General features: G+C 54.2%; 1 protein-coding gene across 3 annotated transcripts in view; it reads left to right on the top strand.

The window, feature by feature from the left end:
* The window catches only part of LOC144943516 (SWI/SNF-related matrix-associated actin-dependent regulator of chromatin subfamily D member 1-like), a 33,204-nt gene extending 19,045 nt beyond the window's left edge, over positions 1–14,159 (top strand). For 2 of the 3 annotated variants that reach the window (XM_078871034.1, XM_078871036.1), the window contains exons 2-13: positions 3,894–4,219; positions 4,702–4,744; positions 5,627–5,749; positions 6,618–6,749; positions 7,002–7,118; positions 10,016–10,117; positions 10,778–10,939; positions 11,035–11,132; positions 11,482–11,617; positions 11,738–11,860; positions 12,239–12,340; positions 12,991–14,159. In XM_078871034.1, the coding sequence (XP_078727160.1) occupies positions 3,894–4,219; positions 4,702–4,744; positions 5,627–5,749; positions 6,618–6,749; positions 7,002–7,118; positions 10,016–10,117; positions 10,778–10,939; positions 11,035–11,132; positions 11,482–11,617; positions 11,738–11,860; positions 12,239–12,340; positions 12,991–13,044 (1,518 nt within the window). In that variant the 3' untranslated portion in view covers positions 13,045–14,159. The remainder of the gene's footprint in view (positions 1–3,893; positions 4,220–4,701; positions 4,745–5,626; positions 5,750–6,617; positions 6,750–7,001; positions 7,119–10,015; positions 10,118–10,777; positions 10,940–11,034; positions 11,133–11,481; positions 11,618–11,737; positions 11,861–12,238; positions 12,341–12,990) is intronic. The other variant, XM_078871035.1, reaches the window with a different exon arrangement.
* The last annotated feature ends 1,193 nt before the right edge of the window (positions 14,160–15,352 follow it).

The following is a 15,352-nucleotide window of genomic DNA, read 5'->3' as shown; positions in this document are numbered from 1 at the left end:
GACGTTTGGCTAATTCTATCATGTTTTTTTTTCATGTGAAGGAAATTTGGAGAAGCCGGACTAAGCCCAGCCGTACAGATGGATTCAGTAACCCATCGCTTTACAGCCCCTTTCCTGGCCACCATGCCGTTGGGGTGTGTGGTTTGGGGTGTAGCGGTGTGTGTGGTTGGTGTGTGCAATTGCATGGGGCTTATTGCGTGTGTAATCTCTTAGGGTGTGCGTGTATGTAATGGCTACGTGGTGTCTATGCTTTGGGTGTGAACTCTTGGGGTGTGTGTGATCTTCCTGGTGTCTATAGTGTGTTTACGATCTCCATGGTGTGTAGTGTAGTGTCTACGGTGTGTGTGTCGTTGGGGTGTATGTGATCTCTCTGGGCTGTGCATGATTGTTGTGTCTTTGGTGTATGTCATCCCTATGATGTTTATGGTATCTATGTTATGCGCATTTTATGTATGTTATCTCTATGGCATGTGGGTGTGTGTGATGCCTTTGGCTTTTATATGATCTCTGTATTGAGTGGTGTGCGTACAGTCTCTGGTGCGTATATGATCTTTGTATTGTGTCTTTGGGTTGCATGTAAGATGTGTGTGTGAGCAGCTGTAAGCGAACGGTGCCCAGGGACCGTGTGTGAGTGACGCGGCGCAGGTGTGAGACGCGTTTTTAGCATCGACCGCCCCCCGTGGAGCAGCAGGGGGTTATGGGTGTGGGGGGGCGGTGTGCGAGGGGCTTCGCTCTCAGTCTGGCAGCGTGTGGCTACAGCCGCCAAGTGGCGGTGTCGTCACCTCGGTACTTGTGCCAGGCTAGGTGCACTTTGAGGCCTCGTAGAGTTTCGAAAGCTCGCTGCTAGCAGGGGCATGGGACAGACCCAGGTGCCATGGGTTGCCTGACTGAGATGCACCACCTGTGCTCCCCACTGTCAACTTTTGTTGTGTTTAACCGCCCAGCGCTCCACTCGTTGTTGCGAGTGTCGCTCCTCTGCCCTCCACTGTTTTTGGAAGGCGACTGCCTCCACCCAGGAGCGTCCACACGAACCTCCTCTGCTTTACAGGTCGATCTTGACACCGCTGGTATCGTTCATCGCCAAGTTCACTCAGCTCCACATCCTCCTGCACTGCATCAGCCTACACATGATTACAACAAATGTAAATGATATAAATCCACTGCTGTCGTGGGGCACTGGGTTCGCCCGTGAACCCACTGCCCCACAACAGCAAGCGTTCCATTTCTGCCCAAAGCTGCCACTCTGCTCTGTTAATGTTTAACCCCCCCCCCACTCAGCACGTGGGCTTGTTTTTTAATAACATACGCAATGAGTAAACACCCCCCTCCCCTTTACCACCTCCTCCCACTCCATCTCCACCGCCGCCGTCCCCTCCCCGTCCTCTAAACCCAGATCCGTTTGTATCGGCGGCGGTGAGGACGCGTTGCAGTGAGGACGGCCCGCGCCTCGCTAATTGCCGGGGGAGCCGGCTGCCTGCGATCGGTGTTAATTGCGCGCACGCCTTAGTGCGGGCAGCGATGGCACCGTCTCGCCCCCCTCTGCGATACCCTCACCCTCTCCCTCCCGTGGGTGGCGAGGCTGCCGTCCTCCGCGTGTCACCGTGTCCTCCGGTGTGACGCACGCACGCTCGTGCACGCGCGCCCGTGTTAAAAATACACGGGCAGCAGCAGCGCACGGGTTGAGGGCGTGCGTGTGTGGGTGATCATATGCGTGTGTTCGTGTGTGGGTACCTGGTTCAATAGGGGAGCAGTCGTGCGGTGGGTTGGCGCATTGCACTACGAACCCGGAGACTCGAGTTTGATTTCCGCTCGCGGCCAACACCAGTGACGATTATCTGAACCAGTCCTGGACCTCCCCCGTAGGTCGACTCAGGCTCAAATGAGTACCTGGTGGAGATGTGTAAACATCCCCGTGGGCGGTGCTGGCCACCCACTCCTCCGTGTGTCGTGCTAACCTTCATAGGTGCTCGCTAACAACACTTGGTCCAACAGTCTGTTAAGGCTATGTACCTGGCACAAGCGCCATTATGTGTACAACACAGAGTGGCAGACAGTTGTTGTGTGGGTATGGCGTGTGTGTGCGGGGTGGGGGGGTTGTGCAGTTTTGCATGTGTGGTCGGGGGGTGTAGTGTGTAGATATAGGCGTGTTCATGTGGGTGTTAAAGCATGTGGGTGTGAGCAGGACTGATAATGTGTGTGTGGGTTAGTGTTTTGTGTGTGTGTGGTATGGGTGTTTGGGTTGTGTATGCTGTCGGTCTAAGTGTATGTGTGTGTGTGGTACTGGTTGTGGGGTTGTTGTCAAGACAAATGGAGAGCGATAGTGTCGCGGTTAGCGCGCTGCGCTACGAACCCGATGACCCGAGTTGGATTCCCGCTCACAGCCAAGACAAGTGACGATTATCAGAAACAGACCTGGGCCTTCCCTAGGTCGACTCAGCCTCAAATGAGTACTTGGTACGGTGTGTGAAAATCATCGCCACTGGGGAGATCAAGGCGTGCCGGGCGTGGTGCGGCCACCCACCCCCTCGTGCACCGTGGTGGCCTTCATAGGTGCTCGCTAACAGCAATTGACCCAACAGTCTGTTCAGGTTATACTGACCAGCGCGGTCAGCCACCACTACCCGCATGGTGCGTAGAGGTCCTTATCCAGCGCTGGATTGATTAAAGGGTTGTACATCCTCAATGCATGTGTGCCATACGGTATATGTGTGTGTGTCATTAGAAAGAGTGCACAGTGGGTGGTGCATTGTGTTACTAAGCCAGTGACCCAGGTTCGATTTCCTGTTGCAATGTGCTGTCCCAGCCTTAAAAGGTGCATGCCAACAGCACTTGCCTCACCAGTCTCTTAAGGTTATACGAGGGCTCTATTGTCTTTACAAATCAGTGGGATATGTATTAATGGATCGCCTTGTATTTAGTATTGGTGTAATTGTGTAGGTGTGTGTGTGATCTCAGAGGGTGTGTAGGTTACTTGTGTACAGTATATGAATGGGAGTTTGTGGTTCCCTGTGTATATTTATAGGCGTGGGTGTGAGATGTTTTTTTAGTCACTGTCCAGAGGTGCTGTAAAGGAATTATCTACCCACCTTGAAATACGTGTGATATGTTTCATGCATCAATTTGATTGTGTTGAAACCAGGTGAGAACTCGAGAGATCAACAGAGCATCACTTGCAACAGTGACTTGGGAGCATTAGTTTTGCCAGTAGGGGGCAATTATTGCTGTTGTGTGTCCATGATTTCAATAGAGTGATTTGCGGTGTAAATTTTTTACTTAGTGAAGTTTGGACACTGATGCCGGCAATACAGTGGCCTCCTCTTGCAAACTTACATCACAGGATCTTTTAACGTCCACTGTGTGTGAAGCAGACGGCGCGTCATAGTATTCAGGTTACTATACACACCGCAGTATTCTTCAGGGTGGCTGGCAGATTCAAACTGTGAACTTCCACAACAAGTGGCGCTAGTGCTACCACCGTGCTGTGTCGCCGCCAAATATTATACACGTGCACACACGCACACATTAAGACAAAGGTCTTGTAGCCAACATGGGATGTTGGAGCAAGTGCTATTAGTGAGCACCTATGAAAGTCGACACTGTGCAAGCACCACGCCTGACCGCCTTTGTTTCCCCTGCGTTGACGTTTACTACACGCCCCACCAAGTTCTTGTTTATAAACCGGTTCTGATATTCGCTCTCGCCATTGTTAACCATAAGCGGGACGCGAATTCGGCCCTTTGGGGTTCGTAGCGTGGTGCGCTATCCGATGCGCCAGTGCCCCGCTGGTTGTTTCTGTTGCGGTTGCTGCCACTGCTCATGCCCTTTCCGTTATTGTCGTTGTTGTTGGTGCCGCCGTCGCCTTCCTCGTCATCTTCTTCGTCGACGCCGCGCAGCGACCCGGCATCCCGTCTGGCGGCCGCCTGCAGCCCTCGGGGCCCCCCATGGGCCCCCCGGCGGGGCCTCCGTACGGCGGGGGCCCCGTGATGGGTGGCGGGCCGGTGATGGGGGGCGGGGGACCCGGCATGGGGGGGCCGATGGGACCCATGGGCGGCGTGGGACCGCTGGGCATGCGGCCCGGCATGGGCCCCCCACCGCACCAGTCGTCCCCGCACGGCCCGGCCCTCACCATGGCAGACTCATCACGCAAGCGCCCAGCGCCGGCCTCCCAGGGCTCGCAGCTGGCGCAGCAGTCGCACCACCAGCAGAGCCGCAACCGCTGGTAAGACAGCCGCGGCTGGCCTGAGTTCGAGCGTGGGATCGGCCAAAACGTCCCCAACGCAGCATCCTCTCACCCAGTGCCACCAGTGTTACGATTCGTATTTGGTTTCCTATGGGTTACACAGGGTGGCCGAAAAGTCGGGATGTATCGGGTTATGATGTTTATTTTAACAGGGCACATCGGGCAGTTTTCATTAATTTCAACAATTGTTCAAAGTGACTTCGATTAAAATAAATGTATGCATGTATTATCTTTTGAAATGAATTTAGGACTTTTTTTTGTCCGAGTCCAGTTGAAATTCTTTGGACATTTGTCAATAATGTTTTGTTTCAATTAATTCGGGGTTTTTGGTTTTGTAAAACTATGGATATAATAATGAGTCCCGTTTTAAAGAATGATCTGTCACCTCTTCATCCATCTGTGTGTGTATCGGTCCATGTATCTTCACCTGCTGTCTGCCTGTGTCCGCCGCGTGTCCCCAGTGCCAAGAAGAAGAAGATGGCCGATAAGGTGCTGCCTCAGAGGGTATGTTACCCCACGCCCGCACCGTACCTGGCAACAGTGGTAACGTGTCAACTGGTAACCTGTGGTAACGTGTTAACTGTGGAAACCTGTGGTAATCTATGGTGCCGTCCCTAGAGGGGCATGGCGTGCGATGTACTCACATCGCGGACATCACGTATCCAGCAGCATCGTGCATGTCACCTAGTATTTCCGTTACCTAGTATTGCCTAGCAAGGCATGGCGTGCGATTTACCGTCATCGCGGACACCCCGTAGGTGGGTGTAGTACCAGCCCTAGTGAGGGCTTGGTGAGCGCTGGGATAGCGCTCAGTGGCACCACGCGTGGCGTGCAGTGCCGACTCCCACCGGAGGGAGTGGGAGAGTGTCAGCCCGGGGACAGGGTGACCCTGGGCCATGGCACTCCGGTTGACCCCAAAGGCACGTGACCGGTAAAGTTTCCAGTGGGGGGCTAAGGTGGTGGTCACGTGTCCGGGATAGTTGTCTCAAGAAGAGTCGAGAGAGAGTAAGAGCTCTCTCTCAAAGGTGGGCGGGGCCAAGGGCGGAGCCGGCCCCGACCCGGGAGCATATAAGCCGGGTTCCCCGCAGGGACCGGGGTTGGTTGTTGCTACCGTCATCAGAATAGTCTCCAAACACGTGGTCCGAAACCCGAGCCGGGGTCTGGTCCGTTGTAGCTAACTCCCAGTGTGTTAGTGTAGTTAGCCGGGTGGTCCATCACCATAGGCTGTTATCTGGTAAAGGGGCAGCTACCCCTTTGTGTATTCGTGTTGGAGTAATAAATGTGTTGCCTCTAAGAAATACATCTGCGACTCAGTTGTTAACTGTGATCACGAGTGTTAACTCTGGTCATGGCGGTGACTGGCGTGCCCTTGTCTGCCGCGTGCAGGTGCGTGAGCTGGTGCCCGAGTCACAGGCCTACATGGACCTGCTGGCATTTGAGCGCAAGCTGGACCAGACTATCATGCGCAAGCGCCTGGACATCCAGGAGGCACTCAAGCGGCCCATGAAGGTGACGCATCTCTTCCGCAGAATCGCGACGGCGCACGGAACTCTCCCGATCGCGTGGGATTCCCGCCGACGGCCCCCTCCCTTGGTGCCACGGAACAATTCCTGATGTTTGGGACCGCCTGGGACGCGCTTAAAGTTAGAGGCGGCAGAATACTTTACTATAATGAGCCTCCTCCCCCCTCCTCAGCGTCAACTCACAACCCTCACTACAAAGGCAGAACCCTCGCGTCACGCTATCTCCGTAACACTGTTGAGACATCAAAGTAAAAAGGACGTCATCATGAACAAGGGATTATAACCTTTAAATTAAAAAAGTCTGTGTCACCGCGGCCTTACAAATGGCACACGAATGGATGCAATTAATATCGCGTCGCGGTCTGCTTTTCGCTTGCAAGTTTCAGATTTACTGCAATACATCCTTGGACGGGCAAAAGGCTAGTTGATTATAATATTGGACCCGTTCGTGAATAACCCCATTTAAATACCACCTCGTGTCCGGGACCCTCGGGGCCCAGTGTGAGCAGGACGCACGCCCCGCTAGCTCTGAGAGCCTCCCCTCCTCCCCCCAGCTGGCACGTCTCTTAGTCTTCCCCACCTCTTGCGTGGCCATTGGAAAAATAGTTCCGCCAACCCTGGGGAGCCGCAACAATTAACTCCGTAAATAAGTGCGCGCATCGCCCATAACGTCGGTTGACATGCTATTTGTTGGAGTGTACCGCGTGTCATAAATGTGACGAAAGGAACTCTGTAATAGAAAGGGAGAGAGAAATGGTTGAGTGCGGTGAGCGCAGCTCTGCATCCGTGGGCGCGTGCCCCCCGTGCCACTAACTGCCGTCCCCATGTCCCTACGCTTCCCGTGTCTCCCACAGCAAAAGCGCAAGCTGCGTGTGTTCATCTCGAACACCTACAACCCCGCCAAGCCAGACGCCGAGGACGAGGAGGGCAGCATTGCATCGTGGGAGCTGCGCGTGGAGGGGCGGCTCCTGGACGACGTGCGTACGGTTTGTTGGGGGCAGGGGGGGTGCCTGGCGGCTACTGTGTGTAGTGGTGAGTGTGATAAGTGATGGTGTTATTTTGATGACTGTTGAGGTGGACGTGATGAGTGTGCTGAAGCCAAATGTCCAAATGTGGCGGTGATGGTGGCGAGTGCAGCGATGGTTGTGTTGGTGTGTTGCCGTCATTATGAGTTTCATCTTGTGCAATCGTTGTGTTGTCATGTTCTTCATTTCCCCGGTGCATGTCGTCCTCCGCAGATGACGTCGAACAAGTACGACACGAGCAAGCAGAAGCGCAAGTTCTCCTCGTTCTTCAAGAGCCTGGTCATTGAGCTCGACAAGGACCTCTACGGGCCCGACAACCACCTGGTGGAGGTGACCTACGACCCCCTCCACCCACGGCGTTAAAACCCAGCGCGGGCACACACACCTCCAAGCCAAATTATGAACCGCGACCTCTGACCGGTCACCCACAAACCACGAGTTGTTGCCCGCGACCTGCAACCCACACTATGATCATCTCGACCCGCAACCTGACCTGTGATCTTTTACCCATGGTCTGTGATCCTTGATCGGTGACCCCACAACTCACGTTGCAATCTACGTTCAGCGAACTGTGACCCATGACTTGACTCGTGGCTTAAACCTACAACCAAGGGCACCGCTGCGTTGTACAGCGCGTAGAGTAGCATGTACCCTTGCGTCATGTATGTTGAACCTCTTTCGCACCGTACGGAGCCAAACGTGCTAGTCGGAGGTGCAGGAATATAGAGGAAAATTCATTCCAGCTCTGCTCTAGCAGCTGCGCTCAAAGGCCGTGTGTCTTGGGTTGCCCCATGTGAAGTCTCAGCTTTGTTCATAAAGGGGGAAAAAAAATATTTTTAAGTTCCGTCTTAGCAATATGGTGACATCATTCAACCGATCGCACGTTAGAACACACATGGTGACATCGCAGCGATATCACTAGGGTACAGTTGTGGATTTAGACTTGTACTGCGCGCCGTCCGGCACGACGTCCGTCGTTTCTCTCCACCTGCCCGGGAGCTTCTTTAGGCCCTTGTTCTGAAGAGGCTCCCAGCTTGTAGAAGCAAAACGTCGGACAATCGCGCCTGAACAACGCGCGCGGTACAACCCGAAGAAAACGCAGATAGCTGTGTACAGAACGACCGTGATAACCCACGCAGTGGTCTTTAAATATGTGTTATTCGCAAACAAAGCATCAACATACCTCATGTCCGACAACCCCGGGGCGCACAGCTAGGGTATGCGTGGGCCACGTCTCCATACATAGAACAAACCTGTCGACGCTTCTCAGTGCCTACTTTATTACAGACCAATTCAGACATTATTGGTGTCCGTATACATCTCAACGTTCATCCTACACAGTCCCATCACAAGGGAGAAACACAAACAAATGGACAGTGATTATTTTTTTTTGCCCTTATTGAAACGGCTGTACGCCGTATGGACCTGAACTCCATTTCCCTGCATGGGTTGACGGTATCGGTTGACAGGTATGATAGTATATGTATACTATGGGAACCTCATTTGCCAGTAAAAATATGATAATTGGTTCTTTACCCTTCTATCTGGCAACAAAACTGACACCTTTTTTACAAGGAGTCATGTTTGCATAGACCGCAATACCTGCAGTCATAATACAAACAAAAGAACATAACTCTGATAATGTGCACTGTCCTTAAAGTTGATTGATCCACACCCGAGACAGCTTTCCTTAGAGCCTAGTCTCATATGGGTTGCGCCTTTTGGCGTCATCTGGTCCAACCCATATGAGACTAGGCTCTAAGGAAAGCTGTCTCGGGTGTGGATCAATCAACTTTAAGGACAGTGCACATTATCAGAGTTATGTTCTTTTGTTTGTATTATGACTGCAGGTATTGCGGTCTATGCAAACATGACTCCTTGTAAAAAAGGTGTCAGTTTTGTTGCCAGATAGAAGGGTAAAGAACCAATTATCAGTATATGTATACATACATAGTGGGGGGGAGTGGTAAAATAGCGGTTAGCATGCTGCGTTGCGAATACAGCAACCGAATTTGATTCACACCAACGGCCAACAACACCAGCGACCAATGATCCGAACCAGTCCTGGGCCTCTCCTAGGTCGACTCTGCTTCAAATGACTCCCTGGTGCCGTGTGTAAACATCACCAGGAGGGAGACTTGAGGCGACCGGTCATAGTCCCGGGCCTACAGCCCCCTTGTGCGCCATGCTAGCCTTCATAGGTGCTACTTGCTGAAGCACTTGCCCCAACGGTCTGTTGAGGCTACGGGGGGGGATCTTTGTTCTTGTGTTATATCGAGCAGTGGCGCCCTCCTTTGCGTGAGCGGCGCCCGCCTCCCTCCCCACCGCGTGCAGCTGTCGCTGCCACCGTGACGACTCGCAACAGCTGCCCAATGTTGACTCGCTGTCCCCCATCCGTGCAGCACAAGCACAGGGAGGTTTTTGTTTCACTGTGCGTGGGGCGGGGGCGGGATGTAGGGTGAGTGAAGGTGGCACGTGGTGCGTGCGTGCGCGCGGAGGCGCGAGTGTAAAAACAAAGGCAGGCTGTTGGGGCAAGGGTTGCTGGCAAGCACTTGTTAAGGCCGGAACGGCACTCGAGGGAGGGGGTGGGGGGCTTAGCACCACGCCAGGCCGCCTTTGTCTCCCAAGTTTTGGCGTTTATACACCTCACCAGGGGAGTCCCAGGACCGGTTCAAATTCACCACTGTTGTTAAATATTTTGCCACTGTTACAGTTGTGTGGCAAGCACCATTCTCGGCTGTCTTTAAACACTGCACCAAGTACTTGTTTAAGGCTTGGTCGATCTAGAGAAGGTGCAGGACCAGTTGGGATATCACTCGCCAGTGATGTTAGCCATGGCTGGGATTCGAACTCGGGTCACCGTGACAACTCACAATTCATAGAGCATTGAAATAAAAAGCTTACGAAAGGCAGAACAGCACATGAGGGGGTGGGGTAGCCAGATTCACGCCTGGTCGCCTTTAACTCTCTAACACTCAAGGGAGAATCTTTGTGTGTGTGCGAGCGTAGTATATGATCTACACCTGTGTGCGCATGTCATGTGATCAGTACGTGTGTGTGACGACTCGGCCTCAAATGAGTACCTGGTGCAGTGTGCAAACATTGCCACTGCGCAGAGAGAGGCGGCCGGGAGTGGTGCTGGCCGGCCCACCCCCTCGTGTGCCATGCTGGCCCACTTGCCCCAACAGTCTGTGTAGGCTATAAGGGGGGGATTTTTGTCTTTGCAGTGGCACCGCACGCAGACCACTCAGGAGACGGACGGGTTCCAGGTGAAGCGCCCAGGTGACGTCAATGTGCGCTGCACTGTGCTGCTCATGCTGGACTACCAGGTGGGGAAGACACAGCACTGCCAGACACAGCACTGCCAGATACGGCACAAAAGCCACAGCACAATAGCCACAAAACTTCCATCCACAGCACTGCAGCCACAACACAACAGCCACAACACAACAGCAACAACACCACTCTTAACATACTGGCATGCATCCACACACCCATACATCCACTTGGCCTAAAACATTCACGTAAACATCCACTATACCACCTAACCACTCATACATTCGCTCACTCACTCACCCACACAGGAACTCCCCAACAGTCATTCAAGCACACACAGACTCACTCACCCACACCGACTCACTCGCCCACCCACAAACTCTCACGTTTTTTCTCTCATTTGCTCACCCACCCACACACTGAATCACTTGCTCACCCGCCCACACACTGAAATCACTTGCTCGCCCACCCACACACTGAATCACTTGCTCACCCACACACTGACTGGCTGATTTGCCCACGCACTACCTCAATTCCGCACAATCTTACCCACAAACTCTCTTGTTCCTACGCCGACTCACTCACTCGCCCACACACTGATATTCTCTAGCACCCACAAAGACACCAACTCACTCACCCGCCCACCGACCGACCCGCTCATCCACTCGCCCAGAAACTCACGCGCGCGCGTCCTCCCTCTCGTCCCCATGCAGCCGCCGCAGTTCAAGCTGGACCCGCGTCTGGCGCGATTGCTGGGGATCCACACGCAGACACGCCCTGTCATCATCCAGGCGCTGTGGCAGTACGTGAAGACTCACAAGCTGCAGGACTCGCATGAGCGCGAGTACATCCTCTGCGACAAATACCTGCACCAGGTGCCGCTCCCCTCCTCGCCTGCCCGCTCACTCGCCCGCTCGCTCGCCACGACGTGTCTCACGATCGTTGCGCTGCTCTCGCCGTGCGGTCGCAGATCTTCGAGTGCCCGCGCATGAAGTTCTCGGAGATCCCGCAGCGCCTGCACGCACTGCTCATCCCTCCCGACCCAATCATCATCAACCACATCATCAGGTGACGGTGACGCCGCCACTCGCTCGCGTGATTTCTGTCTGGTCGTCTCTGATCTGATTTCATTTTCGGTTAAACGTTCGCTCGGACGGCGGTCACCGACGCGCTCCGCCTCGGCGACCGTGCCACCTCATAGTCCTGTGCCGGACATCGCACAAGCGCTAAAAACAATTAACTAATTACTGACGGTAGGTGGGAGGGGTTACGTCCCACGTGACCCCACCGCCTCCATTCCACGGTGCCACAGACGGGTCATCACGCTGCTGCCGGTACCGCCGGTGGTACTGGTTGGAGCTGTGTGCCTAGATCCCTGCCCCTGTTGACCACGGACGTTGTCGCTCTGCTCCCCCAGTGTCGACTCCAACGACCAGAAGAAGACGGCCTGCTACGACATCGACGTGGAGGTGGACGACACCCTCAAGACGCAGATGAACTCGTTCCTGCTGTCCACTGCGAGCCAGCAGGAGATCGCCACGCTCGACACCAAGGTGCCTCCTCCCACCCCCTCCTCTCGGCCCCCGCGTCCACCCCCGCCAGCCCCCCCCAACCCCCCGCACGCATACACGCACGCGTCCGCTGACTCCGCGCGTGTCCCCCTCCTCCTACAGATCCACGAGACCATCGAGACGATCAACCAGCTGAAGATCCAGCGAGAGTTCATGCTGGGATTCGCACGCGACCCCCAGGGCTTCATCAACGACTGGCTCCAGTCGCAGTGTCATGACCTGAAGGCACGGAGCTGCTCCAGGCTCGCCGCCTGCCCCATGCCACGCACGCGGGCACAGCTGCCCCTCACCACCATGCACCGTCAGCTGTCGTTCACCCTCGCCAGCCGCGTTGTCGTTCAACTCTCGGCGCCGTGACCGCAACGGACCGCCACCGAACCACGCTGCCCGCAATACCCCTAGCCACCGCGAATACTCCCTCTCCCCACCAGCACCACCATCACCACCACTCGCCACACTTACAACAATACCAATACACACCCTCACCACATGAACTGCACTACCTCTACACACTGACCACCCCTAATCACCATTACCGCATTGACCACACTGCCCTAACTCTAACCCCCCCACCCCTCCCCACCATGTCCCCGCTTGGAGTAGACGATGACGGATGTGGTCGGGAACCCCGAGGAAGAGCGCCACGCCGAGTTCTACTTCCAGCCGTGGGCGCAGGAGGCCGTGTGCCGCTACTTTTACTCCAAGGTGGGCGCCCAGCACTCGGGCACGGGGGGGAGACGGGCACAGGCAGCTCACACGGGAGGGAAACTGGCGCCGATGGTTCACACGAGGCACAGCTCACACGGGACATGGGTGGCTTTCACAGGGCTCTGAGAACGTAGTGTGTGCATGGATTACACTGCGCACTGGGAATGCAGGCCAGACAAGTTGCACGAAACACCCAAGGCCACATGAGGGTCATTTCACTTGTGATCGCTCAAAACCGCGAAAAAAAAAAACTCTTTTGACCGCCTCCAATCTTGATGACATTTGGCACACGTTGCAGGTTCCATAGAGACATTACGAAATGCCGCAAATTATGGGTCAATGTTTTCCAGATGCCCGAGGGGGGGATTGGTGGCTAAATTTCGACGAGCACCAACTCCCTTAATTTTGGAGCTATATTTGAAATCTTGTTTTCAGCCTTCTCCAACCCCATATGCGGAGACGTAAGACATGCGAGATATTCCCAGAAAAGGTTAATGATTGTTGTGCAGCGAGTTTGGTGTCGTGCGTATGTTTGTGCACGTCCGTGGCGCACTTGTGCATGCGTGTGCCGCGCGTGTGCGTCTGTGGGTGGGCACGTGTCGTCGCGCAACATCACACGTGTGCGTTGGGTGCGTCTCCGTCCACAGGTGCAACAGCGGAGGCAGGAGCTGGAGCAGGCGCTGGGCATCCGCAACACCTAGCATGGTGCCACATGCTCGTGTACACGGGGGGGGGGGGGGGTGAGAGAGGGGGGCACGTGGGTGGTGATGGGCTACCAGATGACACCTCCCCTACAGCCCACAGCCGCCTCCCCGCCCCCCATCTCCACTCCCCTCTCCCCGGCAACTTAGAATGTCTGCTCGTCTCAGGTGAAGGCGCCGGTCTGCGTGTGCCGTCGTGACTGCTGGGGCAGCTCGCTGTAGATCTTATTCAGGTATCAGTAGTGGTTAGTTAACGACCCCCCCTCCCTTCCCCTCTCCTTCCCACAATCCTCGTGCTTCCCTAAACTCCCTTCTCCCCCTGCATTCCTCACTGCCCCCCCCCGCCAAGTGAGTTCTCAGCTGGTTTAAAAAAAATCTACTTGAAGCTTGAAACTCCCACCCACTCCCTTATTCACTCTATACTCATCTATCAATGGCTTATCTGCCATAAATGTTTTAGTCATCCTCAACTCATTCACCAATCAACCTCTGCTTATTACTTCAAACCTCACTGCCCTGACTCCTCGGGGTGACGACCACCACCATACCCAACATACCCAACCACCCAATGTCCACATACGTCAACCACCACTCCCGCCCTGTGATTACCATCATAACCACCCCACAATGTATACCACCCAGTGGCTGTCACCACCCCACATACCCAGTGACTATCACCATAGCAACCCAGTGACCACCAGCACCCACCCTCCTACCCATTATTGTCTTGGCCACCTCTGCATTTCCCAGCCACCGGACTTCATCCCCCGCTCCCCTCTCCCTCCACCCCCCATTCTAACCCCTGCCCAGTCCCTGGCCCATGTATCCTCGCCCCTGGGCTGCGTTTATGAGCTTTTCCCTGCTGCGCTCCGTAACGGATTTTTCTTCCCCAGAGCTCTCCGCCCCTTAAGGTACTCTGTCTCTTTAGTAGAAGTTAGGAACATTATCCTGATGAGAGCGGTAGAATGTGATGGCCGAAATTGGGTTTTTTTTTGTAAGAGCTGTGGTTTTAATTGCGTTGAGCATTTGTTACTCTTCAGCCAAGGGACCATTTTTGTGTCGTCTCACTGGTGTGACCGTAGTGGTGGGGAATATAAATCGGCCTTTTAAACTTCCTCACGCGTCCGAGTCTCTGTGGGTGGAAGAGGAGGCTGGAGGTGCCTGAGTCTGTGGGTCTCTATGAGAGTCTGTGAGGGTATGGGTCTCTCCTTATGAAAGTCTGTGGAGCTCCCTCTGTGAAACAGTCTCTGGATATCTCTCTGTGAAAGAGTCTGTGGATCTCTCTGAGTATGGGTCTCCGTGTGAGTGTTTTTGTGCGAGCCTGTGGGTCTCTTTGTAAATCTGTGGGTCTTTGAGTCTATTTGTGAGAGTCTTTGGGTCTCTGAGAGTGATTATCTGTGGTCTATGGGTCTGTGAGTCTTTCTCTATGCGAGTCTTGGTGTCTGTGCGAGTCTTTTTAGTGCGGGTCTGTGAGTCTGCGTCTCTGGGTCCCTGTGTGAGTTGTCGACAAACACATTCCTTTCTCCATCAAGTCACTACCGTGTCCATATTGACATCGGTTCAGGCGGACGTCCTTCTCCAATCAGGTGGAGACCTCTCGGTTGCCCTCACCCTTCCTGGATCCATAAAATCACGGACAATTCCACAGCCACTGTCAGCGAGACCCGGAATGAGACCATAACGCAGAGGTCATCGCGGCTCACCACGACGGACCCCTGCTGTCCGACTGCCTATTAATATTCAACGGCCCAGCAAGGCAGTACCCAGATCACTTTGGCTCTCGGCTAGTTAAACGTGTGAATACTGTATGTTTCCCCAAGGCCTCTTCTGTGAGTTCGGTTTAACACGGCCAGGGCTGGAACGCCATGTCAGCTGGTGCTGCCTGTTCACCACCATTGGCAAACCGAGCTCGACGGCCCAGCAAGGGCCTGTTTTAGGGTTCCAGGATAAATTGAACGGAACCGAATCGTGTCTCCTACCATGCTATTGTCCTTCACCGGCACCTCTGATAAGTACGGTTGGCTACGTACTGAGTGAAAGAAGTTCTTCATAAAGGTTTTTGGGTTAGATTGCGTAAGGGGCCATCCATTTAGTGCGTACACATGGAGGGGGGGGTTAACCCAAATGTGTACGCTTGCGTGTGGGTGGTCTACTGACAATGTACGCATAGGAAAGGGGGGGGGGGTGAAGCCTCGATAATAATTAGTCTACATTGGCCTTCAAATGAGTTGTCTGTTTGCTTAAACACGTTAATATTATTAATCCTTCATCGTTTTTGCGTGGATTAAATATCGGCCGTTCTATAGGA

This window comes from Lampetra fluviatilis, chromosome 31 (assembly GCF_964198595.1).
Source record: "Lampetra fluviatilis chromosome 31, kcLamFluv1.1, whole genome shotgun sequence".
NCBI lineage: Eukaryota > Metazoa > Chordata > Hyperoartia > Petromyzontiformes > Petromyzontidae > Lampetra > Lampetra fluviatilis.
This window is presented reverse-complemented; position numbering and strand designations above follow the sequence as displayed.